The 25,114-nt window shown below is 41.3% G+C and overlaps 1 protein-coding gene and 1 long non-coding RNA gene across 2 annotated transcripts in view; one reads left to right on the top strand and one right to left on the bottom strand.

Moving 5' to 3' along the window:
* LOC112563514 overlaps positions 1–8,811 on the bottom strand; it is a 44,262-nt gene extending 35,451 nt beyond the window's left edge. Inside the window, exons 1-2 of the long non-coding RNA XR_003099071.1 lie at positions 8,798–8,811; positions 8,549–8,620 (exon numbers count right to left, since the gene is read on the bottom strand). This is a non-coding gene — a long non-coding RNA (uncharacterized LOC112563514). The remainder of the gene's footprint in view (positions 1–8,548; positions 8,621–8,797) is intronic.
* Positions 8,812–13,959: 5,148 nt separating this feature from the next.
* Positions 13,960–25,072, top strand: LOC112563779 (probable serine carboxypeptidase CPVL). The gene is made up of 13 exons (XM_025238105.1): positions 13,960–14,158; positions 15,919–16,078; positions 16,284–16,408; positions 16,789–16,918; positions 17,895–17,953; positions 18,504–18,580; positions 19,210–19,276; positions 19,545–19,673; positions 19,888–20,028; positions 20,984–21,061; positions 21,326–21,499; positions 21,888–22,061; positions 22,454–25,072. Exons 2-13 carry the CDS (start codon positions 15,934–15,936, stop codon positions 22,553–22,555), a joined length of 1,401 nt encoding a protein of 466 aa, XP_025093890.1. The 5' UTR covers positions 13,960–14,158; positions 15,919–15,933; the 3' UTR covers positions 22,556–25,072.
* Positions 25,073–25,114: the final 42 nt, after the last annotated feature.

The raw sequence follows: 25,114 nt of genomic DNA on the forward strand, positions 1-25,114 counted from the left end.
ACTCGGCTGTCTGACTATCAAGAAGTTAAAGGCGTTTAAGAGTACACGATATTTTGTTTTTTCCCCAAATACATATTATTTCTTGAAACATGAATAAATTTCTCTCTATCTCCAGCATTTATCTTAAGATACATTCCTACAAACCTCCTCTTGTATGTGACGTCACGCATGGCCATGGATAATTAATTTCCTAGTTAACGTTCGATTCCAGCTCTCGCATTGGTTAAAGCCACCACAACGCAACCGTATCTACGGTCTTGATGATGTCATTATTTTAGAACGTTGTTGAAACAATAAACAACAACAAAAAAAAAAAAAAAGAGGGGGGAGGGGAGAACATTTGCCCAAATTTATGGAAATTCTTGTTCTGAGTTTAGCCCAGTCATCTGAAAATAAGTAACTGTAAATCCATTTGTGCACTCTTGTAGAGCTTTAAGGTGTACGTCAGAGAACGAGGAGGAGGAGTGGGGCTCAGGGTCGAGGAGCAGTATGTGGAACGGATTGTCGTTAGGAGATCAGGTGCTCTGTGAGTGGGGAAGCTTGGATGGGGCTGAATGGTGGCTTCTGCGAGATATATTAGTGTAACTGTCAGCGCTAACGGACTCTCTTTTTACTGATCAGAAGTGCAGGAAAGTTTCTCACTGTAAATTGCCTGTCAGGCTGAGCTTATAATCAGTTGAATAATGCACAGCAACGAGATTCATATTTCATTTATTTCAACAATTTATTAGTCAATAAAAAGTAATGAATTTAATGTTTTGGTAGTGCGATTATCAAATGATCACAGCGCGACAAGAAACTGGCTACCCACCTTTTTTGTTTTGTTTATTGTTTTCATGCGAATAGTTGAGTGGGTAGTTAGACCAGGTAAGGTTGTTTAGCGGTTCGAAGCTCTTCCAGGCCGAAATGGAAAACCTTCCCTTTCCTCTTTCTCCTTCCACATTCTTTCCATATTATTTATTAAGGAATGTAGAACGTGGTGAAAGCAGATTATTGGTCTCTGTTTGCCATCTACACTGCCCTCGACATGATAAACCACTTATAATATCCCTCCGGCCACTAGTCTATGGGAACTTTATTCCTTGAACAGCGTTAATAGTCCGTTACTGCTCCTCGTGCCTCCTGCGCGCAGAGGTCGAAAAGGCCATTCTGAGTCTGAACTAAAGAAAGTCTCCCGAAGTGGACAATGTCCCGGGGAAGAACTAGTGAAAGCTCTTTCCGTCCGGTGCCAGAAGATCTGGCAACCAAGCAGTGGCCATAGGAATGGAAGCAGTCACTGGTAGTATCCGTGTCTACGAAGGGTAACGTGAGGCAGTGCCAAAACTATCAACGGTCAGCCTGATTAGTCTAATTTATAGAGTAATTTTATGCTGAAGTATACAAAGCTTCTCATAATGATGGCGGAAGAAACTCTAGCTGAGATTCCGAGCCGGTAGGAGCACCATCGAGCAGTTCTTCGATAGCCGAGTCTACATTAAGAAACACAAACAGCACGGGAAGATCTGACTTTATCGACTTTAAGAAGGCATTCGATAGAGTATGGCACGAGGGGGCAATGGGCAATGCGCTCGTTCAGTGTGGAAGAAGGTCTGGTACGGAGAAGAGTAAGGTCACGGTGAACACCATCGGGCTTAGCAAGGTGGACATCCAAATGAACGGGATACAACTGGCGGAGGTGGAGTCCTTTAGGTACCTAGGCGCGACCCTCATCAAAGACTAGGTGTGAGGACAACGTACGTCTAAGAACCATAGCAGCGACAGCCTCGGCTTCTGCACCAAATTCAGGTTCTGTAAGTCTCTCCTAGTGCCAGTCATGTTGTACGGCGGCGAGACCTGACCTTCCTAATACAACAAGTGCGAAGGAGTTTGAAACGAGGTGTTACAGGAGACTCCTCCTGATTGATTACAAGGAGCAAAAGACTAAAGACATCGTCCGCAATATAGTCACCTGTCTGAAGGGTCCCCTGGAGTCTCTGCTTGTTACCGTCAAGAGGCAGAAACTGTAGTGGTTCGGTCTTGTCGCCCGACATGACACTTGGCCACATGACATGACATGACATGACACCTCCTCCGTGGTTGTGTTCAAGGCGTTCGACGCCGAGGAAATCATAAGAAAGGTTGGGTGGCCAATGTGAAATTAGACCTTCTCAGGAGGGCCTAATACCATCCCGGCTGGCGTGAGTTCAAAAAACTCTATCAGCTCTCCTCTACGACTTACCAGTTATGGGATGATGTGACACGACTGCTCCTCACTTCGTGATACACGACAATGGTTTTCAAAATGAGAAATATATCAGGGACCTAATGAAAAGAAAGGTCTTTTAATGTCACCCCTTGACGCATCCAGTGACCGCATGTTATCTAGGATCAAAGGATTTTTTTACCATTGTATTACTTAGTGACCGATGCAGTTACATAAAGCAAACTCGCTGCACGGTTGACTGACTGCGTTCTTTACTGTCAACGTTAAACAGATCTGGTCGTAGCCAGTTTGGACTAGCTTGAGCTGGTACACGTGGCCAAAATGGGGTGAGATTTAGGGTATTCACATTGCTATGCAAATATTTGATAATGGCACTTAACAGTCATGAACTCAATCTTTAGTCCGAATTGCGTCGCTAGAGTGTGGCATCGCTAGAAACATCCGCTGGTCGAGCTTTGCAGGGATTTGTAACCTTACAAAAGCAGAAGACTATTCATGCAGCGATTTTTTAAAAGCCTTTTCTTTCTCTTTTGTAAACTTTGTCGTAAGTTCTTCCAGTTTTGCTTTTCTAAAAATACCTGAGGGGTAACCCATTTCTGTCACCATCACCCGTATCCTGCCAACCAGAGAGGTGGCGTGTGGGGCTAAGGGGGCGAGAAGGTGCTTTTGGGGACCAAATGGATGGAAGTCAAAGGAGGGGTAGAACTGGTACTTTACGCCGAGCCAGCAGCTAAGGCTGTATCAGCCAGCTCTGTAAACAGATGCCACATGCAGAGAAAGAACAGCGTGCCAGACACAAGAGTTGAACCGCTGCACCACCGGACTGCCCTAAGGAATGGGAAAGAAAATGAAGTAAAATAAAGTTGAACAGACAACATCTTGCTGCAAGCTCAGGGTTTGTGCCCGTAAGACAAATGGTCTTGTCAAATACGATGACACATAATGATGTCTGACCAGTCAAACACCCAAAATAGCCGCACGTCTTATTAAAATACTTCATTCTCTGTATGTACTATAACTATATTTGATGGCTGTACACAGGAAAAAATATTGTGGGAAGCTGATTAAGACACGGAGTATTTGCCTTAAATACAGATAAGAGAACACTTGCTGAACACAATCTTTGACGATATGGAGATATCCTATTCAATAATTACAATAACTTTATCTCGCACACACATACTGAAAAGTAGCTTCTCTCTGTACATATTTAATTTGAAATCATGTAAGAGAACTGGAAATTGATTCTGCAAACATGTTTCTCTAGACTAAAACAGCTTTATGAAAGGAAATCAACCATTTATACTGAAATATTTTTGATAATATCCTGAAACTAATGCAGAAGCAGCCGACCCTGTGAACAGGGGCTTCGTCCAGAAAAAAAAAAACAGCGAACTGGAGATGAGAGACCTGAACCCAGGACACGCGATCTTCCACTGTACTTCATAAAGCGAAACATGACTCCTACTAAAACAGTTTCATATCTAGAAAAGAGAAAATAAAGGTAATAGTGGAAGAGTTTTATTGAAAGAAATGAAAGGTAGCACATTAGAAACTCGAAACGAGAACATGATTCGGGTATTCTGTCTGACCGTGTGATGTCGTCACTGGGAGGTCTTCAACCAAGTATTGGTGTATTGTCACAGGCAGGACAGAGCAGTCCTCAAACAGAACTCTTTAATGGAACACATGTTGAGCGGTTCTAAAGCTCTTTCAAACGAGTTTTCAGTTTTAAAAGTGTAAAGAAAAGGTCTGAAAACGATTCTAAAAGAAGCATTGTCAATGGAGTTAATGTTAAGTTTGCCTCAATCGAGTTGACAAACCAACCGAAACCAGCAGTTCAAAATAATATCTGAGAGTGTGCAAAGAAACATTTGTCCTCCATGTTCGCCGGGAAAGATTATCACTCAAAGTTAATACGACCCATTATATTAATATTTATTGTAAATAATAATAACCTGTAGAACCTGTGTTACGGTTTCTGTATCGTCTGAAAGTGTGATTTCGGATTTTTTTTTTAAGGTCACAGGTTTAATTCTCTTTCAATTTCATTGTTGATAGCGCCATTTTCATCTTTTGTACGAAAAATTAGGGTATAGAGGTAGATTTTGATTTTGTTTGGTTACAAAGGTAGGCGCAGGGTTAGTTTTTGGAGTACGGGATTTTGTTGTTGTTGTTGTTGTTGTTGTTGTTGTTGTTGAAAGAAATAAAACGGAAAGTAAAGCATGTTGACAGAGCCTGGTAGCTGCTGCATTTTGAAAAAAAAAAGTTGTATTAATATTTGACCAGGTTTTTACTGCCACAGCAGAGCAGCGTGTGTGAATAAAGGCTTTATAGACAGCATTACGTGTTACGTGTTACATGTTACACACACTTGTTTGTTTACACCGGAATCCCGCTAAGACGTGAGAGTCGTTCGCGAACTCACGATGGTGTCGGCGTCCCACGCTCTGAGTGCGTGCGCGGACATGACCGGAAACAACAATCGGAGCGTTTGATGTGACGTGACGCACGGTGTCGGGCGGTAACGCTCGCGCGCGACCGAGGCGACCTGTGACGTCATGATCTCGACGTCAGTTTCTGCCGTGCTGCTTGCACGGAGACTTCCGCCCGCTGGACGTCAGACACAAGTGTGGGGAGGAAAGAAGAAGAAGAAAAAAAGTTGTGCAGGAGTGGCTGATTGGCTAGAAAGTGTGCCACAGAATAGCAAAGTAGGCCAACGACAAACGGAAATCCTGGTCTCGTTCCTAGCAGCGCATCGTAGACTCTGTACGGCTCCACTGGGGATGAACAGCAACAAGAAGAATGGTACATTCAACTAATCAGATTACATCATAACTTTCTGAGTTCCGTTGAGACAAAACACTCTCCCGGAGAGACCAGAAGCCAATATTCTTGTCAAACAGTCATACGTATGCAATGGTATACATGTATATATAGACGCTTTGCCTATAAAATTTGACGGCATTTGCATTTGACTTTTCTTGTTGGCAGATTTTTATACCAGACTCGATAGAGCAGGACACAATAGCTTATATATTACTATTACTGCAACGATTCAGCTATGATTACTGCTGATATAGAGTTCTATAGGACGGAATGATCACAACATACAATAACTCGCGTTCCATGCGTTTACAATGCAATTTTATCAATCCCCAATTATAGGTAGAGCTTATATGCTACCATTAAACAGATAAGTGCATACATATTGACTACAGTGAATAAGTTCTATATATATAAAAACATAAACACAGAAACAATAGATACAGTTGGTGTACTGCCTCAGGTCACCCCAGGGTGACACAACAGTGAGAGGCCCGTTGAAATGATCAAGTGTAGGCACGTGGAACGAACGAGTTGAGGTGACGATTCGTTCTGCATACAGGCATCCATCGCTTATCTCCTGCCAGACCACAAGAGTGAGAACTCATGTGTCAACAAATGATCAGGAATAGTGAGGATACGGGATGCCTTCCTAAGGATTTGCTGATTACTGATGACTGCTAAGTCCCTCTGCTTGCTTCCGGTGATTTGGGAACAGTTAGTAACGGGAAGCCGGTCATTTCATCCCAGTTATATCGCGCACGAGTCAGATCGTTCCAAATCGTAACACCATTTCGTCCCAACTTCGTTTCTTGGGTTTGGGACGATTTGAATTTTCTGTGTTTTGGGACGAAGTGGACATATATGTAGTTGAAACAATTTGACAGGCTGTGGGGGCGAAATGACCGGGGATTTATTAATAAAGGACATATTAACCAAGGAGAAAAGACTGTTCCTGTTTCCTAGATAGGGGCTGTGGAACCTAAAGATGAAATAAAAAGTAATGAGAACTTCAATGAATGACCGACAGAACTGAGAATGACAGAGCTGACAACAAGACCTCAGTTTCCGTAGGAAGTGCTGGCTTTAAAGGAGGATCGTGTCAGTGTTGACGTCCCTGGTTATCGAAGATAGCAACTAAATATTTATAAGAGTCAACGACCTCGATGGCATAATTGGATAGTACTGACGAGTACATAAGGCTTGTTCATCATTTGTCTTTGAGGCAACCAAGACAAGAAAATGTGCGTCACACCAGCGTAGATGTAAGGACGAGGGTCACTATGAACACGTTCATTACCATACAAAGCAGTGTCATCAGCAATTTTATAAGGAAGCTCCTATCCGTAGTGATTCTACAGCTGAACAGTAGTGGAGAAAAGCATCAGCCTTGAGGGGAACCTGTACAGGGTACAACAGGATCTGAGAGAAGACCGTTAACAGAAACAGTTAACATTTACACGCTCCAACAGATGTGTGACTGAAGACTGGGCAATCATCAACCCGTGCTCAAGGACCAGAGACTGTTTTAGTATGGAAACAGTGAGAGAAGTCATGCTTCTCAAAGCGGGCATAAAAAGAATTAAGCACGTACATTGGGAAGATCACGATCATCAACACCTGTAAAATCTACAGGTTTTCAAATAGTGTTTACTTTGTCATTCATTAACAGAGGATATATTCTTAATTGTGAACTGCAACTCAACTTTGTCCCTGTATCTTTTCTTTGCCTCCCTAATGACATACCTCACCCCTCTGTTCGCTAGTGTTTTTATCATGTGCTTCTTATTATTCAGCACAGATTTGAGTTCCTTCGTCACCCAGGGTTTATTATTTGGAAATATGTCATTTTTCTTAGAGGGTAGGACTGTGTCAACACAAAAAGCATAAGCCAAGTCATTAAAAAAACTGCCAGTCTGTGCAGTCGAAGCACATCTGCAGGCGGGTAGTGTTCTCTTCCGTCCATCACTTTACTGTCTTCACCACCGGCTTAAATCGCTGATACACTGTCTTATACAGCGGTGCCCGGAGGATATTGCTGTAATAAGACGCTCCAAGGGAGGGTAGGCATAAAGCTTTATAAGCACAAGAGACAGTATCGTGACAAAGGTCAGTCATAAAATTCTTTTGCGTGGTTGAGCGGGACAGACATTGCTAATACTTTCTAAGTACCCCAGCAAGCGGGCAATACGAACATGCAAACTCATATAAACTCACAACACAGACTCAAACACATAAATAACATAATTAGTAAATCATAATATGGCGTGAATAAACAAATTTGTGTAAGTGTGATAACTTGAATGAGAGATTACTTATCCCAAAATGGGCTACCATAACAAACAGACGTGTTATTTCATCGTCAGCCACATTATGAGAACCCGTCAGAGGTTAGGATCTTTGATTGTTGTGAATTGTGATTCATTTTTGAATTATTGTGCTGAAAGAGATGTTTGTTTAGCGAACGTTTAAGGTTCTTGCCAAGGTAAAAAAACAAAAGAACAAAACAAAGCAGAGAAACCAGTCTGGCGTATAGGTAAATGTTTTTGTAGCCTATGTCTGCACCAGAATACTGTGGATCTTTCGAGATAAATAACAACACGTCAACTTGGCTGGGATGGAAGTCTGCCCACACGCTAGCCACGTGTAAGCTGCGGGGCCTGTCGACACATTCGATTGGATGTTGACGTCAACCTATCAGCTTTCACGAGTGTAGTGACCTGACCTGGTTAACACGGGAACGGGGTCAAAGTCAAGTTAATTATTCCCACCCACCCTTCTTTGTGGCGATTATTGTGTAACCAGTCATAAACGAGAAGAAAAGGAAAATATTTTTCTTTTTCCTGATTATTCCCTGAAAAAAGACATTTTGCAGGCTTTAGCTCTTGTGTAGATCGACGTATCCACCCCCCCCCCCAGTTCTGTAGAATTTATGTTGTTAATTATGATAATAATGACATTTTGCAACTAGCGACTCAACGATGTCTTTTTATTAAGAAAAATCTTGCATAATCTTGCATAGTCAAGAGTATGTTCTGCTCACTCCTAGGTTCTCCATGACTCCATCCATACACTAATTCTCTTATAATTTTGTCATGTCATCTGTTTACTGACGCTTAATGTCTCTTGTATGGTTGACTGTTGGGTCGTTTGTAGTCTTTTGTGTGCAGTGCAATTGATTTCACACCCATACGAAGAAATAAAGGTTGAAAACTCAATAATAATGATTATTATTATTATTCGTTGCCTTGCCATGTAGAATTCAGTGCCTTGCTACATGTACGATTTAACATCTTGTCGTGTACAATTTAAATGTCTTGCAATAGATAAGTATATGTTTTGCTGTGACAGATCAATGATGTTTCGTAATGAGCGTTGCAATATTTTTCTCTGAATGACTCAGTGATGCTATAATAGGTGGACACTTTAATTGTCGTAAATTAAATATGTAAATTAAAGTGGAAGGTATAATTAAGAACTAGCTGTTAAGGTGGCATGGCCACGTTTACTAGTTCTCACCTTTGTGATACAGAGTCGGCCTCGAGCTCAGCGTAGCGTATCGCGTTCACAACGCCGATTAGGATCAGGAAACTGTAAGACAGATATGTAAATTAACGAAAAGCGTATAGTCCTCCATGCAACGAAAGAAAAAAAATATTCATCACAACAGTCTCAGATTCCCATAATTCACGCCTTATCAATAAATTGTCTAGTTGTAGATGACAGAGGTGCTGCATTCACTGTACTTATCTTCGTTTACATTCTTACTTCTATCTGAACTCGGGCCATTCGGAGGAAGGGAAACAACTGCAGTTTTCTTTGTTCGTGAAGTTGGCAGTAGTTGTCTCCTCTAGCCCAAAGTTCTGTTTCCGAGATTTCGGATGTTGCGTTATTGCCTATGAGATACATTCCCGGGTTCTTTGTGGTAAACATTAGACTCAATTAAAAACTCAATGGAAATATTTGTGGAGTTTTTATGAACACAAAGACACCCCATACCTCTTCCGACCACATAAGGTCGCTTATGCCAACACACATGAGTTCAAAAGCATTTATTACAGCCACCTCTCCATCCAATGCATAAAGAGTTTTTCTCACACGTTTAAGACTGAGTTCCACGTTAAGTGTCTCCAATAAGCAGGTAGCAGACAAAGAAAAGTTACGCTTACTTTTAGCACCCTCTGCTCCACGAAAATACATACACACAACCCAAGAATTATCTCACTTGGAAAAGAAAGAAAAAAGTCAACACTGTGGTCTAATGGCAATCCGTGTCGACGGGGAAGGGCTGGGCCTCCGTAATTCCCGTTCTCAGACAATATTCAGGTGCTTCTGGTAATCTACCACTACCAGAGTTGCCGAAGGACACGTCCCGTCATGGGAACGATGTCGTCACGTCCTTACTTCGCGGCGCCGGCTGTTGCTGCCATTAAGGAAGACGACTCCAATTCTTCCGTGGTCCCGCCAGTTGGTGTGGCCGATACATCGACGGCCGATGGTTGAAGATCGTCATTATTCTTTTGCAGATGGGGGCTAACGTCCACTATAGGGGTGCAAACACATGGGTTTCCTTGGATGGTCCATAGACAGGGTGCTCTCTCTCAGCTCCCCCCCCCCCACTTACGTAATCCTGCAATTCTCATGAATTAATGAGTACTCTATTTAAAGGCACATAAACTTTTTTAAAATAAAAAAAATCCATTATTTTCAGTCTCAAATTTCTTATTAAACTTTACACTCCTCTTTCACCTGCAGTTACCATAGTATATCAGTGGTGATGAAAAGAATAACATGTTTAATTCCTGGCTCAGAATTACATTCCCATCACACAGCTTCCCTGCATCTCATTCATTAGATGTCTTATTTAGGAATGCCAAAGCTCACCACCAAAAATAGTGACTCATGTGACCACTTTGCTCACTGTTAGTAACTCATTCCTCTCTATTCATGCAACTAAGGGAGACAACACATGCTCACCCTAACACAATCAGGGGCAATAACCCTTGTCCGTGACAGTGTCTGCCCCTGATTTTCGTCTAAAACAGCTCTGTGAAGGGTGAAGGAGCTGTGAAAAGGAGACAGAAAATACTGTATATCTGAATGAACTAAAAACTGAGGGTTTTGTGACCGCATGTAACTGTAATCGTCAAGCTACACCACCTTCCACCCCTTGTGTGTATGTGTCGTAGAAAGATGCTTGGCTTTGGGGAGGGGGGCAAACTCCATGTTGACGGTGAGCGATGTTCGCACTCTCACCTCTCACAGTAATTAAAAGAAAGGATGGGGACAGTGAGTGCAGCCATGCGCACACACGCGTGTACGCGGTGGTAGCATCACAACTTATGCTTTTTTCAGTATTAAACAACACAGAATCCCTTTTTCTGTAGATCGAGGGCTAAATGTAAAAAACAGTAAGTTTTGTTTACCCTGTTACCATCTCGTAAATAAAGATTTGTCATTTGTCTCTCTCTCTTCCTAGTTGACGGATCTCGTTAGTTTTGTAAAATAAAAGAGGATTGGGTCGGGCAGACCTGGTGTTTTATGTAAATCTTGTCTCTTATGATATTTTACGACAAAGCAGCCGGTCCTGTAAACAGGTACTCCTCATGCAAAGAAAAAAATATTAGCCTTCCCGAGACGAAATCTGAACCCTAACAATCGGATCTGTATTGGTGACGAGCACCACCGGACCGCGACGAGAAGAGAGAAATGGAGCTGACACTAATCAACGTTATCTTGTTTGTGACAATTAGACAATAATTTAAGACATATTAGCTGACATTGTCAGCCAGTGTGAAATTTACTGATCGTCTCACGTGAAACGTACTTCACAATAGATTGACATGGTGCCTTGCTCACTGTGAATTAGGTTAATAAGTAGTCAGGACAGACTGGTTGTGTGATTCACTTCGGCCTGGGCCTGTGACAAGAGAACAGACCGTGCCCATCCCACAAGTGGTTACCTGATTTATAGGAGGAATGGACCCTTCCATATGTCTGTCCCACTGATCAAATTTATTGATTCTGTGCATCAATTCTGTGCTCATATGGAGCCGAAACACAGTTCGACTAAAACTGGCGAAAAACACTCTTGCAGGTCGTTGCAAAGAAAAGTTGTTAATAAAACAAATAATTCGAAGTAACAGAAAGGTTTCCAATATATTGGGTCTTGATGTTTTAGAGGATGCAGTTGAATGTGTTAATGCATTGTAAACTTTGTGCCTATGTGCATTTTGAGCAAATACTTTTGTTTCAGGGTTAAATTGTTATACTGTATAGATCTCATAGATTTTCTTATTTTCTTATTTGTCTTTAGCCGGAGGGTGTATGTTGATGTATTATAATACTAATAATTTTGTTTATGTTAGTTAAATATTGTTTGCATATGTGTGTAAATGCAATCACATTTGATTTTCTTTTTCTTTGAATAAAGTATAAAATAAATGCAGATACTACATTAAGGATAAATAAATAAACAAGTTAAATAAATGAAATAGAACAATTAACAATACTAAGATTAGTTAATGTCGAGAGATTTAGGAACCTATGTAAATATTGATTAGAATTATTCTTCTTCTAGTTTAGACAAATTAATGTTGAAACATGTGAGATGAGAAAGAGTAGCACAGAACAGTATTACCATTCAACTGCAATCACCACTGGACTTCGATTTATTCCGCTAAACCCCGGCCAACAATATCAGACATCTCTCCTTGCCGTGTTTGAAAGTTATCTCCCTCGTGATGCATCTTTCTAATCTCCGGTCTTTGATTACACCGAGGTATGTTGAGCCAAACTTTGTAAACATCGGGAGCCAGTCGCGTTGCTGAGCTCCGTCCATTAACTACCACGATGGTAACATTGATGAGATGAAGAACACAACTGTCACTAGTCGGTCAGGTGGAGGAGCCAAGTACTCAGTCACTTGAAGCAGTCCACCGTTTCTAGTTTCCAGCAGGTTGGAAGAGTAACTACATCGGTATCTACTAAATAAGCAATAATCGGTTCACCCCCCTTTAGCAACTTGCTGTGCAACTGGGCCCTGGATTCTACCATAAACAAGGTCTCGTTTCAGTTTCTTTCGCACGCATTTGGAGATCACGTGGATTAGAACCGTGACATTCAAGCTTTTTTTAAAGTGATTATTTTTCTATGCGATGTGCGACCTGTTTTGCCTGTTTCTGTTGGCTTGTTTATAAGTTTTTTTTTCTCTATAATTCCCTTTTCGTAGTGGCGTAGAGAACTCTTTAAACGGTTTTTTAGGAGCACGTGCAACGAAAGATCGAATGATTGGTGGCGTTCTTGTCATTCCTCAAACCCTTCTTCGGGCGCCAGAAAGATAGGCGGAAAAACGTGCTCTCAAAAATGAAATTTTATTCACCTCTGTAGAGAAGTTCATAAAAAGGTAAACTTCACGAAATTAACCTAGTATGCTCATAATGCGTACACAGAAGTTAGAACTTCTCGGTCGAACCAGAAAATAAAATTCTAGCCCGCAAGAACAAGGAGATGGCAGGAGACTTTGATGGTATTAAAGACTAACGGATGGCTGGAAAATGATTTCTAGTGAGCGTTGAATACAATATACGTTTGCCAGATAACCGACTGACCTTTTAGGATGGCACTTTGTCGATCAATTATAAAGAATATTTGCCAGTTTCGGGATTAGTACAAAATTTATAGTGCGTTTTGACAGAGGTATGGTTTCAACTTTTGCTTCATTGAATCCAGTGTGCGATGATACCTCTCAAGATATCTCGATTCCTGACATCATGTGAAAGTTGTGTGAGATGTCGTAAGTTTGAGAAAATGTCTACCTTGATTCTTGAATTGCGAGGGAAATTATTCGATTTGAAGGCGCAGAAGGAAAAACTGAGAGCTGAACTAGAGTGGTGGAAGAAGGGTCAACGACAGTTTGAAGACTACAGAGGCTAAATTTACTGCAAAAATAGGCTGATTTCTTGAGTATGGGAGTTGTGTTCACCACTGCTCTGATGAATAGTTTATTTCTGTGTTGTGGTTGAGAGTCGGGCATAGAAAGGATGTTATTTAATTTCTGCTTATTTTGTATCTTATTTCTTTAACGATTTTGCGATGACTGAAATACAGGGCACATATCTGGAAGTTCTTCACAGCAATGATCGATGAGAGAATATGATAACAACTCAACGCGGTTAAGAAAACTGTTTTGATACAAGAGAAACAGACCTACCCAGTAAAGATTTTGGATAAGATAATTTTTTTACCTTTACTGTTTATTTCGGTGAGTTTTTTTTTTTTTTTTTTTTTGTTTAATTTCCCAATGCTCAGACACACCAAAATGTATAAATAGACACGAAAAAAATATGTCCAACATATCAGTGAACTAACACCCCTTTCAAAGCCCAAAGAAGAAACCAGAGCACATGACCTCCCGTTCCACCCGAAAGCCCTTTACCAGTATCGAGAATATTGTTAGTAATGGGTAGATACCTTTTAGCCGTTCTCTACATCTTGGAAAACTAAGAGGCACTCAGCCTCCCCAAAACACCGTATTGGAGTGTCGTAGTTGTTCAGGAGATATACTTTATGACATGCGGTTTTGCACGTGGAACTATATGGTGTGTTTTATTTTTCCGATGCAATCGTGACAATAAATCTTTCTCCCTTTCCTTGAACGTCCTCTCACACTTTCTCCACGCACCCGGCTGGAAACAAAACCGATAACAAAGATGTGGCCAAGTAGACAATCACTCGATCTCCGTGATGTTTACACCAGCAGACCACGGCGCTGGAAGCCAGCTGCGTGAAGAGTGTTCACTGAAGACTGCAGCACGTGCATCATCGCCCTGCTTATCTGCAGCGCGCACTTGCTGGTGATGGATGTCAGCCGCTGTGAAGTGACGCCTGCCCGCAGGTGAGATACGGAGCCGCATCGCCAGCTCCTGAGTCTGTGCCAGGTCAAAGACGTCACGGATCAGATAACACGCTTTTTGAGCCAAGAATGTGCAGCTTACATTCTTGAACAACGTCGTTGCAGAGGCCAGTCGGACGAGAGACTTCCACAGACAGGGTCTTGTACACAGTTTTCTCCGCGACAGTAAAGCAAACAGGAGGGACACCAGCTGAGAGTCCTCTACACCCTAAACAGTAAGAGTCCATTCATTCCTTAGTTTTTGTTTTGTACTTGCTTACTCGTTCGTTTATTTATTTCTTGGTAGCTTTCTTTTTTCTTTTCGTTAAAAACAAAGAATATCATGCGTATGTGCTTTACGTAACGCATATCTTCTTAGTGATTTAAAGTTACCTTTAAAGAGTAAATTTGTTCTAACCCTTTTCCATTTCTCAAGATACACACCTACAAAAATCACATGCACAGATAGATGATGTCACGCTTGTACACATACACATAATTAAATTTCCCAGCTCTCTCATTGGTTGATGCTTCGCAGCATAAACGTATCTACGTACAATCGTGATGTTTGTGGTGTTGACCTTATGTGCTTGGTGCTGTTGATTGATTGCGATTTCTTAAAAAAATTATAGCCGCTGTCTGTGTGAAGTTCTAGAACCTGGGGAAAGTTGTTAAGTGACCCTTCTTGCTCATTTCTTTTGTCAGTCATTGACAATAAACACAATAGGGCGTGTTTGAATGGTTCCTATCAACCCCATCGTTTACAAGCGGACAACATATCAGATTCAAATAAGGTTCAAAAAATTCTTTCCAGAAACGTGTAAAAATCTGTTAAAGAGAGAAATTCCTGGTTTCCTTACTGTCCGCTACATGACTTTGAGCATCAGATATAATACGATCAGGCAGGGTTCAAAGTTTGACTTTTTTGTCCCCTACTATGACTGAATTTTCTACCCAAACAGCAGAGGATCTTGGCCTTGGATTAGTCTACGTAGTCGTAGGCAATCTCGGGTACAGGGTACAGAGACCCATCCGTGTGCCAGCATAGAGCTGATATTTCTACCAGTGAAGAAGGTCTACAGCTAGCGCGGTCAGTGAGGTGGGAAGCTAAATATTTTCCCGCCAGGACACATACTAAGATTTTGCTGTGCAGATATCGTCTGTCAAGGGATCACATTGCCAAGTGGCGAGAATGCACAAGCAGCCCCTCTTTGAGAAAACACACCACTGAGGCCACACTTTTCTGTTCCCGCAAAGAAGATCCACACTATGCTTTTAGCAAGAATGTCATGGCACTGTACATGAATACACTATGTGTTGAACTTTTTTGTGAATGGAAAGTGTTGTACACGTTAACCGATCACAATTGAAGACATCTCACGTATGTGCGTACAACAGAAGTTGTTTCTCGTGGAACCGAATAGCTGCGCTTTATTGACTGGATTATCCAATTCTGGGGTATTGATCAGTTTATATTATTTATACGAAGTAGAAAATAAAGGGAGTAAAATCGGGTTGAGCGCCCAAATAAATCGCACTCTGAAATGATTTCAAGAATGAAATGAATATTTGCGATTAGAAAGGTTGAAAAAAAAGTGTTTTTGTTTTATAGATACGATAGGAAAAACCGTTAAAGTGTAAATGCGTAAAGTAAGGATAAATAAAAAGAGAAAATAGTAGCTTCTTCTATACAGGAAAACGTTGGAATGTGTTTTGGGTGAATATTGTGTTCGTTCAGTCGAAGAAAATGTGGGTCCCTTGTTAACGCTGAAGATGTTTACTTGCAAGAGTGTTTTGTTGGACCTGTTTGCTCCTTCCGCAATTTTCCAACTGCACTGGTTTTCTTCTGTCGTTCAGAGCTAAAAGCATTGATTTATAGTTACAGTGCTTTTTCTAACTTGACTCATTTGAAAACTTTGTTTTTTTTTCTGGTTTGGCTTATCCACTGGTTCGATAGAATTGTCCGATGAACTCTTGCGATGATTCATGTTTTCAGACGCAGGCGATCCTAATGGAGATCAACCTGGTGATACTTTTTATCCTCGGTGTTGCTGTCCAAACACACGCTTTAACCACCCAGGTCCCCCTAAACTGTGACGTTGAAGATGGACCCTTATTTTTGTCTCCTTATATAGCATCCAACAACATAGAGGAAGGTAAGACATTCATTGCAAATCAATAACTGAAAAACTTATTCTCAGCCACGATTGCAATTGTTTTTATTCTTTCTGCATTCTCTGTTCACAATTCCGTTTGTGTTTCAGTGTGTCTGTCTATCTCAGTGTGCATTTGTTTTCTTTCTTTTTCAAACATCTCCGAGCATCGTACCTATCACTTGTGATCTGTTAACATTTCTTTCAGCACGGCGAAAAAGTCGAGTTAATTGTCTACCCGGAGGGGACAACGTGGAGAGTTATTCGGGGTACATAACTGTCGACACTCCTTCATGTGGCAGCAATCTCTTTTTCTGGTTTTTCCCGGCAGCTGTAAGTAGCTTGTGGAAAGTTTGTAATTCCTTTAGTCGGACAGACTCGGAGATCAGTAGTGTCATACTTAGTAAAGGACTATCTAGGCGTATACTATTTTCAAACAATATTCTGAGCAGCTCTTATGTTCTCTGACTGCACACACACAGGACAAATGACTAGCAGGCGAGAAAACTTTTGATCGTTTGGATCTCGTGACCGCTGCAAATAAACTCTTGCACAAAAAGCGTTCATGAACTGCTTAAAGACTAACCTACCGTGTGACTTACATTAGATTTACTTTACCTCTTATCGATGAGGGCTCAACAGTTGAGAATCTCAAAGTTTAAAAAAAAAAAAATAAATAAATAACCCTTGACAAGCTTTGCTGGTCAATACAGGAAAATCCACAAACGGCGCCAGTCCTCATGTGGCTCAATGGCGGCCCCGGCAGGTCGTCAATGTACGGCGCCATCTTTGAAAACGGTCCGTTGCAGCTGAAGGATAAAACTAAGCTGGCCACAACAGTCCGTAAGTATCTGTCCTCTGCCATCAATAATCAGTTCTCTACATCTGACTCCACCCTCCCCTCCAAAAAAAGAAAGGCCCCTGAAAATGCAGTGTAACCCTACCGTCGGTACGTAGATCAAACCAGGGGGAGGTCACAGAAGCTGTGCAGTCCCACATCTAGATTTAGATTAGCTTAGGCTATGAGGTAGGGTTAGTATTTAGGTTTAGTACTTAGTTTTAGGGTCAGATTAGGATTAAAATTAGGTTAAAGACTTTTTTTTATAGACTTGGAAGTCGGAAACCATGCACTCTTTCCTTTCGTAATACTAATAAATAGATAAATAATAATTGTTGTAATTAGTTAATTTAATTTATATAGCATTTTACCCTTCCATTAATGGCAGGCTTGACAAAAAAGGTAAATAAAGACACAATGATAATGGAAGCTGGTCGCAAACAGAATATCGTTCCATTCACACAAGTCTTGTTAGAGCAGCAAGCTAACATTGTAAGCTTGGCTTCCTGGAGATTCACAATGTCAGCCACACCAGACCTACCTTTAAGAAGCTTGGTGAGAGAGTTCAGTTTCAAAACTTTCTAAAGCTGGATGCACTTTCAGAAAATAGAATGTGTAATACTGACATCGCCAGAGCACAAACCTAAAACCTAAGTAATGGCAAGACGGTGCAGAAGTTGAAGAAGAAATACAATGGTTCAGAAGGAGAAAAGTTGCGCAGTCATCGAAATCAGATGAACATATCAATGTAAGACTCAAAACCTTGAATCAGATCAACGAACCAAGAGAAGTGACGGGTAGCAGGCATCCTCTAGCCAGTTAGACAAAGGGATATACCGTCCGTAATAACTCGGGGACCCTATTCTGGGCATAGGCCTGGAACTTTTTGCTCCCAAGTCGAGATTATTCCCCGCCAGGCCACGGTAGCAAACCTTGTTAACAATCTCAGAGTTAAACTGTCTTTACTCTTTCTTTTTTCAGTGACAGAACGACCCGTAAACTGGGCTGGAGCGTTTTCTATGCTGTATGTGGACAATCCGGTGAGTTTTCATTGATACAGTGTGTTCTTTGATGTGTACTGACAGTCCGGTGAGTTTGAACTAATAGTGTTTTGTGACATACGCTACTTAATTATTTCCCTAACACCACGAAAATGTGAATCTATCTCTGCGCTGGGGTACGTGAAAGAAAAACTGAAATGTCACACTATCCCAGTATCTAATTTTCCTTCACTTATCTAAGACAACACACAGAAAAACGAAAAAGGTCACCATTAACAAAACCAAGTGAATAAAGACGAGGCAGGCAGCATGCAGCAAACAACCACCACCATGAACAGGAGAGATACACGCAAAGAGAAGATTAGGAAGAGAAAAATGTTGCGATAACAGTGAGAGGATGCAACTAATAAACTAATAGTTAACCCTAACCCTAACCCTGACGCAACGAAGAAAGAAAACCTAGTTAAAAAAGTCCTCTTATTACGGTCTTTTGCCAGATAATCAAAACTCACATTCTGATGTTGATTATATTGTAAAAGCATTTGTTTACCTGTTGCATATTGGTCTTGACATTCCACTTTTGTTTCAGGTTGGAACAGGGTTCAGTGTAACAACTGGCAACTGTTATGCGCAGAACACTGAGGATGTATCAAGAAATCTGTACAGGTATAAATATATAAATATGTATAGGTAAAAACTAAATATGTTAATTTATAACTGGTCTTGACAGGTATAGGGTCTATTCAGATATAAATAGTACATATTTCTTCTAGATGGAATAACCTAAGTTCTATAGTTTTCTTATTTTCTCTATTGTTGCCTATTATTTAGGCATTAAACATGGGCTGTATCACAAGGCACAGTTAAAAATTCACGGACACAAATCCTGCTGTCGCCAAACTCTTATCAGCAAAAGGCATGCATGCTAAGGAAACAGAGAGCTGTTTATATTCTTTAAGAAAAAGACTAATGCTGGCTTGCAGTCGTCAGCGTGCCGTGCCTGGTTTTAATATGTTTATTAAACGTGAATTCAGAACCATTTTTTAACAAAAAATACGCCAGGAGCCTTGCAAAGAACCGAATAACTGATCTCAGGAAAAAAATTGTTTACTCAGTAGTCACACCGGATGTTATTGCAGCACCAATGCAAAACCAAGCTGACGGAGAAAAACAAAAGGCTGATGTTAGCATCCTACAAATTATTGAATTATGTATCATTATATTTTGTACCGCAGTCCACATAATACAGTACTCATGTATTACACAGATATAATCGCCATCTCACTATGTTACAGTTTCATGGTACAGTTCTACCAGATGTTTCCAGAATACGCCTCTCTCGAATTTTACGTTGGAGGACAGGTAAATTTGTTAAAACGTGCGTTCGTGTGTGCATGAGCACGAGTGTGCGTGCATATGTGTGTATAACTTCTTTAATCGAAGGAATTTTCAGTAGCAGTATACTTTAATAGCTATTCTTTGAGGAAGGTCTATGACTTATTTCCGTTCCTTCTCAAACAGAGATATGGCAGAATAGCTGTTAGCTACCGATTATCAACAAACGAACGAAAGAACTAACTAGTAAACAAATAACCACCCATCTGCAGAAATGTTATCGCTTGTGTCGCAGTCTTACGCGGGAAAGTACGTCCCAGCCTTCGCCTACTTCATTCATCACCAGAACCTCAATGAGCAGCGGACGGTGCACATACCTTTGGCAGGTGTTTACTTGGGAGGAGGATTCTGCGACCCGCCATCTGTAAGCCCACGAAATGAAAGAGTAAAGTTGCAGTAAAAGATTAAAAAAAAAAGACAAACCAAATCAAATTACTGCTCACTCCTTCACTCATTTCTTCTCGGTGCAAACTATACGTCTGTTTATCCATCAACTTACTGATTCATCCTCCCCCAATCTACCAGACACGTTTTTGCTGTTCTTGGTGAGTCAGACTTGTGACTCTGGACGTTTGCAGATGCTGAGTGCGTTGCCTGATTACCTGTACAGCGTTGGCATGTACTCCAAACACTCCCGTGATGCACACAGACAGAAAATAGAGGAGGGTCTGGCCAAACCCAACCACAACCCGTTCTACCCAGAGGACAAAGATGGCTACGTGAGAGCTCACTTTAGTAAATCAGCACTCTACATTTCTTGGTTTGAAACGTGAATCCAACTTTCAATAGATTATTTATACGCCGATAAGCTCGAATTTTTGATAAAGTCGTTAGTGTGGTAGTAGGTACTCAAAACCAAGCGAGCTGTTGTGATTGTGGTGTAGTTTAGTGAAGCATCTGTTGCGGCCCTATGCTCCTCGAGGAGTAACAAGGACTAAACTAAACTTTGTGAAACATCCCTCACTTTTCAACACACTGTACACTTTTGTTATTGCATTTTGAAATCACCTCATGAACGATCTTTGGGCAGATGTGTTTCATGACCAGTCTTCTCTGCTTATCACTGTTATCAGCCATACTGTTCGTCTTTAATAGAGAGGACTAGTGGTTAGTCGTGCACCACGACCAACGGCGCATGAACAACATTGAGCACGTTGAAGATTTTATCACAAAACTGTGCATTTGTCCAGTTCCTCGAGAAGACAACATGAAGAAAGATTATTTCTGGTGGCCATGAAAACAGAATGTTGTAAAAGTAGAGTCTTGCTTCACAGCATGGCAAGACTTTGACATTACCAGTAATGGCTGAATAGGGCAGGTTTCTAATGTTACAGCTATGAAGGAATGTGTGGGCTGAGACATGCGAGTGTTTTATTCATGAGACTGTACTGTTGCTGTAGACTAAAAACTGCACTTCTATGAAAATCACTCATCAAAAGATTACATAACCTCTTCTGATGTCACTGGGAAGTGTATGGAGCAAAATGAAGACAATTGCTGAAAAGAGTTAAATAAGCTTAATCCATTGATGCCTAAACCCTTGATTGTAGACTTGAGTTTATAATGTTAAAATATTCCACGAGGATCGAAGAAAACCTTAGAAATAAGCTGGTACCTACTTCCAGCGCACGTTTAATAGATTTCTTTAGTCTCTATTCTTGCTGTATGTTTCAGGAATATATCAGTTATTACTTTGAGTACATGTACTCAAAAACAGGCTATGCCTCCTTTGATAACATACTACAAGACAAGGTAAGACCCTATGAAGTCTTCAGTAACATAATTTCTTCACCGCATGTATTTCCTAATTTCTAAGGAAGCTTATTTATATCCTCGATATACCCATCCTTCGTATCTGAGGTGTTTATTTCGCTTCTGCTTGCAAGAGGTCCTAAGTTTTTTCACACTTTCAATCTGTCCGCCTCATCGGCAAATTGATTTTCTGAGATGCCAAAGTGTGACAAAATGTTTTTATCTAAACCGCGAATACAGGTTATTACTACCTTTCTACTACAGGTTCAGCTTGACGAGTTCAGCTTACCGGAATTCTTCAACAGAACGGATGTGGTCAGAGCTCTTCATGCTCAACACCATTTCTCCCAAAATTTCCTTACTGTTGTGATGCGATTCGGGAACGATTTTATGAAGAGCACCAAGCTCGAGATGGGCTTCTTAATGGACCATTATAAGGTAAACCTAACTTAATATTCCGCTTTTTTGGATTTAGTAATTTGAGTAGATTTGGTGTGGCACACCAGCACACATTGTACTAAGGCCATGATTTCTTTGTGAGGTCTCCGTTTTAGAGGTCTTAGTCGTGTGGATGTTAGGCGAATGTGATGTGTGCAGTCAAAACACCATGTCTATGCGGCGGATAAGTAGGAAACTCTAAACTGTAAACAATTTTTCTACGGAGTCATTCTTCAAAAGCTTCTTTCATTTTTAGAAAGCTCAGTCATCATGATCATCACTATGTCATAGCATCACTTTGTGGCTCAGTCTGGCATGCAGTAAAAAGCATACAGAAGACTAGCTGTTGGCTGCTGTTGGCAACTAATGTTTTGTGCCTCATCTACAGGTACTGTACTACACCGGAAGCCTGGACGTAGTGGCCAACATCAACATGGCCGAAGCCTTTCTCTTGTCTACGCCTTGGTCTGGCCGGGAGGCCTATGGCACCATGGATCGCATCTTGTGGAAGTACGACAAACAACTTGCAGGCTACGTCACCAAGGTTAACAATTTTACACGGGTAGGTGAAGCACGTTTTTATGCCTCTCTCGAAAAAAGTTTACAGTGTTTGCAAATTGCGTAGCACGGAGAGATATTTTTCTGTAAGAAACTTTAGCGGAAGGGATCAAATATTGTAGAATCTTATGAGGAGGAGAAGGAGGAGTTTAAGGCACACATCAGTCTAATACCATTTTAAAAGAAACAAGCTTAGTTTTTTTTTTAAACAAGAAACGTATTTCTTGTAATTGAGATGATTTCGCTTTATTTTGAGATGGAAGCATTTAAATGTACATGACCTTAGTTGATGTCCATTTGTACTGGTTTATGTGTATTGGTTAATGTACAAAGTAAATGCACATTTGGACAATATGAAACGAACCGAGTTGACAGGTGGAGTTCTCTCTTTGATAGGTAATAGTCCGGAACGCTGGCCACGATGTCCCACATGATCAGCCGGAGTGGACACTGGCCATGATGAAAAACTTCATCAGCGACATTTCCTGGTCCCGTTGACCCTTTGACCGACGGCCAGGACCCAAAGCCGGTGAGAGGAACTTGAAGTGGCAGCTGGGCCGATCTTGGGTTGGCTTGCATGGTGAAGGCTTATGTAGTGCGAGCGACCTTGAGGCGGCTTGCATGGTGAAGGATTAAGTAGTGTGGTGGCGTTGCGGCTGGTCTGCCTTACTTCGACAAAAGGACCTTGACCTTCACGTGTCATGTTTCGTCGTCACGGATCACGGGTCACGCCTTGCGTCAGCTTTGCGTAGTCATCTCAGATGTTGTTACTGTTGTTAAGTTTTTGATTGTTGTTAGTCTTGTTACTGTTAGTGATGTTGGTCATCACACAAGAATTCAAAGATTTTTAAAACAATTTTATTTTGTAAGACATCTCATCATTTTACCGGGTACTTTGCTTATCTCACGTGATGTTGCGAATGTCGATTCGCAGCACAAGAACAAGAACTGACTAATATAATAGTTTTTCTTAAATGAAATATCTGATGAAGCTGGGGCAGAAAGCCACTAATGCAACTAAAGGTGTACGTTTCATATACACCAGAGCAATATATGTGCATTGATAAGGCTATTCGCTTTCTATCATCACTCGCCAAAACCGCTCCTTTAGTTTTGTATTACAGTGGTCCCGACCCTGTTTGAATACCTGTTAGACCGGTGCACTTTGGAATACCAACATCACCTGCGCTTGCACGTGTATCGTGGAACACTGATATCCCCTACCAAAATCACGTGACATTGAGTGACACATGCTCACTATGTCGGCGACAGCCTTGCGGAACTTTCAAAGTTTACTGAGATTTTTATAGCTACAATCCCTTTATTTATCCTTTGAAATGTTGCATAGTGAAAAACTATGAAAAAAAAACCCCAAAACAATAGGATATTTGTTAAGTCGACAGGATGGATGTCGAGGTCACACTGACAGCTGGTTTTGAGGTGGCCCTTCAGAAAGTTCAAGAGAATACTTAGATCATCAAAATAATTCCGTTGTTCATCTGAAGTCCCGGAATGCAAAGGGAGGTCATCACACGCGAGAAGTCATCTGTCTCATACGCGTGTCACGGAAGATGCGAGTGTCACCATCAGAACAGTGGGAAGATCTGCCCTGGGAATATTGCCGAGCCAGTCACCCACCATGCTCACCATACCAGTGACCTTTGCGTACTATAGCCTTTGCACCCGACGTGGGCGCATCCCAGATGGAGCACAGAGGACCTCAATAGGAATATGACGAGCGCAAGCGCCGTGGAAGTGACTGCCTGCGTGCTGAAGGGAGAAAAAAGCAAAATTTATGCTTCCCATCAGCTGTTGTTTACCAATGTTTGGACGGCTTCCAGATTGCTACCTGATCAGTAATTTTATTGCCGGCGCATCACCTACTGTCTCTTCTACAAAAGCTTCAAGTCTTTTGTCTTGCGATTACAGAACTAATAGACTGAACGTTCGAATAATGAGTTCAACTTGTTGTAGACTGAAAAAATGGCAAACTATCCTTCGTTAAACGGACTATTAACCCAAATGCATATATGATTAAAACGTTTTAAAGGCCTCGGCCTTATTATTACAGGGGTGGTGCAGCATTGATGTTTTACATCTAATGTGACTTCATTCTTTGATGAAGGAGCTACTGTAGAAGAACCGCTAAAGGCATTTGCGACTTTATTTGTGTATATTAGGTCATTTTCTGCAAAGAGTAGTGGGCTGGGATCCCTAGAATCTAAGCTAGCTGCTGTGCAAAAATAGACAAGACTTTACTTGAGACAAAGCGCGCGCGTGTGTGTGAGTGTATGAGTGTGTGAGAGAGTGTGTGATAGAATGTGAGAGAGAGAGTGTGTGTCAGGGAGTGTGTCAGAGAGAGAGAGAGAGTGCCAGAGTGTGAGTGTGCGAGATTGTTGGTGAGTGTGTGAGAGAAAGAGAGGAAAACACGCTTGACGTCATGCATCGTTACATGACCTGTCACGTGGCTGATGGTAGAATAGTCGATGACATTATTCTCCTCTCCTTGCGGGCCACACTGTCCATATAAACTTGACTTAGTGCCCACCAGGTGCAGGTGGAGGGGTGGAAGATTTTCCTCCTGTGTAGTGTCTTGCCGTGTAGTTAGGGCAGTCGACCCCGGAGCACTTCTTGCTCAAGACTGTTGCTAGGAGACTTTCCTCTCTCCACCCCAAAGTCAGTCGGTACCTGCTCTTTCAGGAAAGGTAAAAGGCGGCAGAAGAAGGAGAACGCATTTCTTAGCAATAGTGAACCACTTACAGTTCATTGCTCTTATTCTATTGTGTTTGTGAACTTTCGATCGATTGTGGGTAATGGAACAATTAGTAAGTGCCATGTATCTTGCATGAGAAATATTACTGTCAGCAATGTTTGAACTCACAGCTATTCAGTAATTTATCGAACACTTTTAGAGGTCGAAGCTTACTCTAACCTTGTATAGCACTGATGTGCATGTGAATAGCTAGCAAAATTCATGTGTGTAAATAACTAGCAAATATACATCATATTGCAATATTTCGGAATTATTAGAGGTCTTTGACTTGTATCGAGGCTTTG

This window comes from Pomacea canaliculata, linkage group LG5 (genome assembly GCF_003073045.1).
Source record: "Pomacea canaliculata isolate SZHN2017 linkage group LG5, ASM307304v1, whole genome shotgun sequence".
NCBI lineage: Eukaryota > Metazoa > Mollusca > Gastropoda > Architaenioglossa > Ampullariidae > Pomacea > Pomacea canaliculata.

Coding starts and splice junctions, on each gene's coding strand:
- LOC112563779 (XM_025238105.1), top strand. CDS start 15,934: ATGGAGATCAACCTGGTGATACTTTTTATCCTCGGTGTTGCTGTCCAA. Junction 21,500..21,887: donor TCTTAATGGACCATTATAAG/GTAAACCTAACT, acceptor CCTCATCTACAG/GTACTGTACTACACCGGAAG. Junction 22,062..22,453: donor AGGTTAACAATTTTACACGG/GTAGGTGAAGCA, acceptor TCTCTTTGATAG/GTAATAGTCCGGAACGCTGG.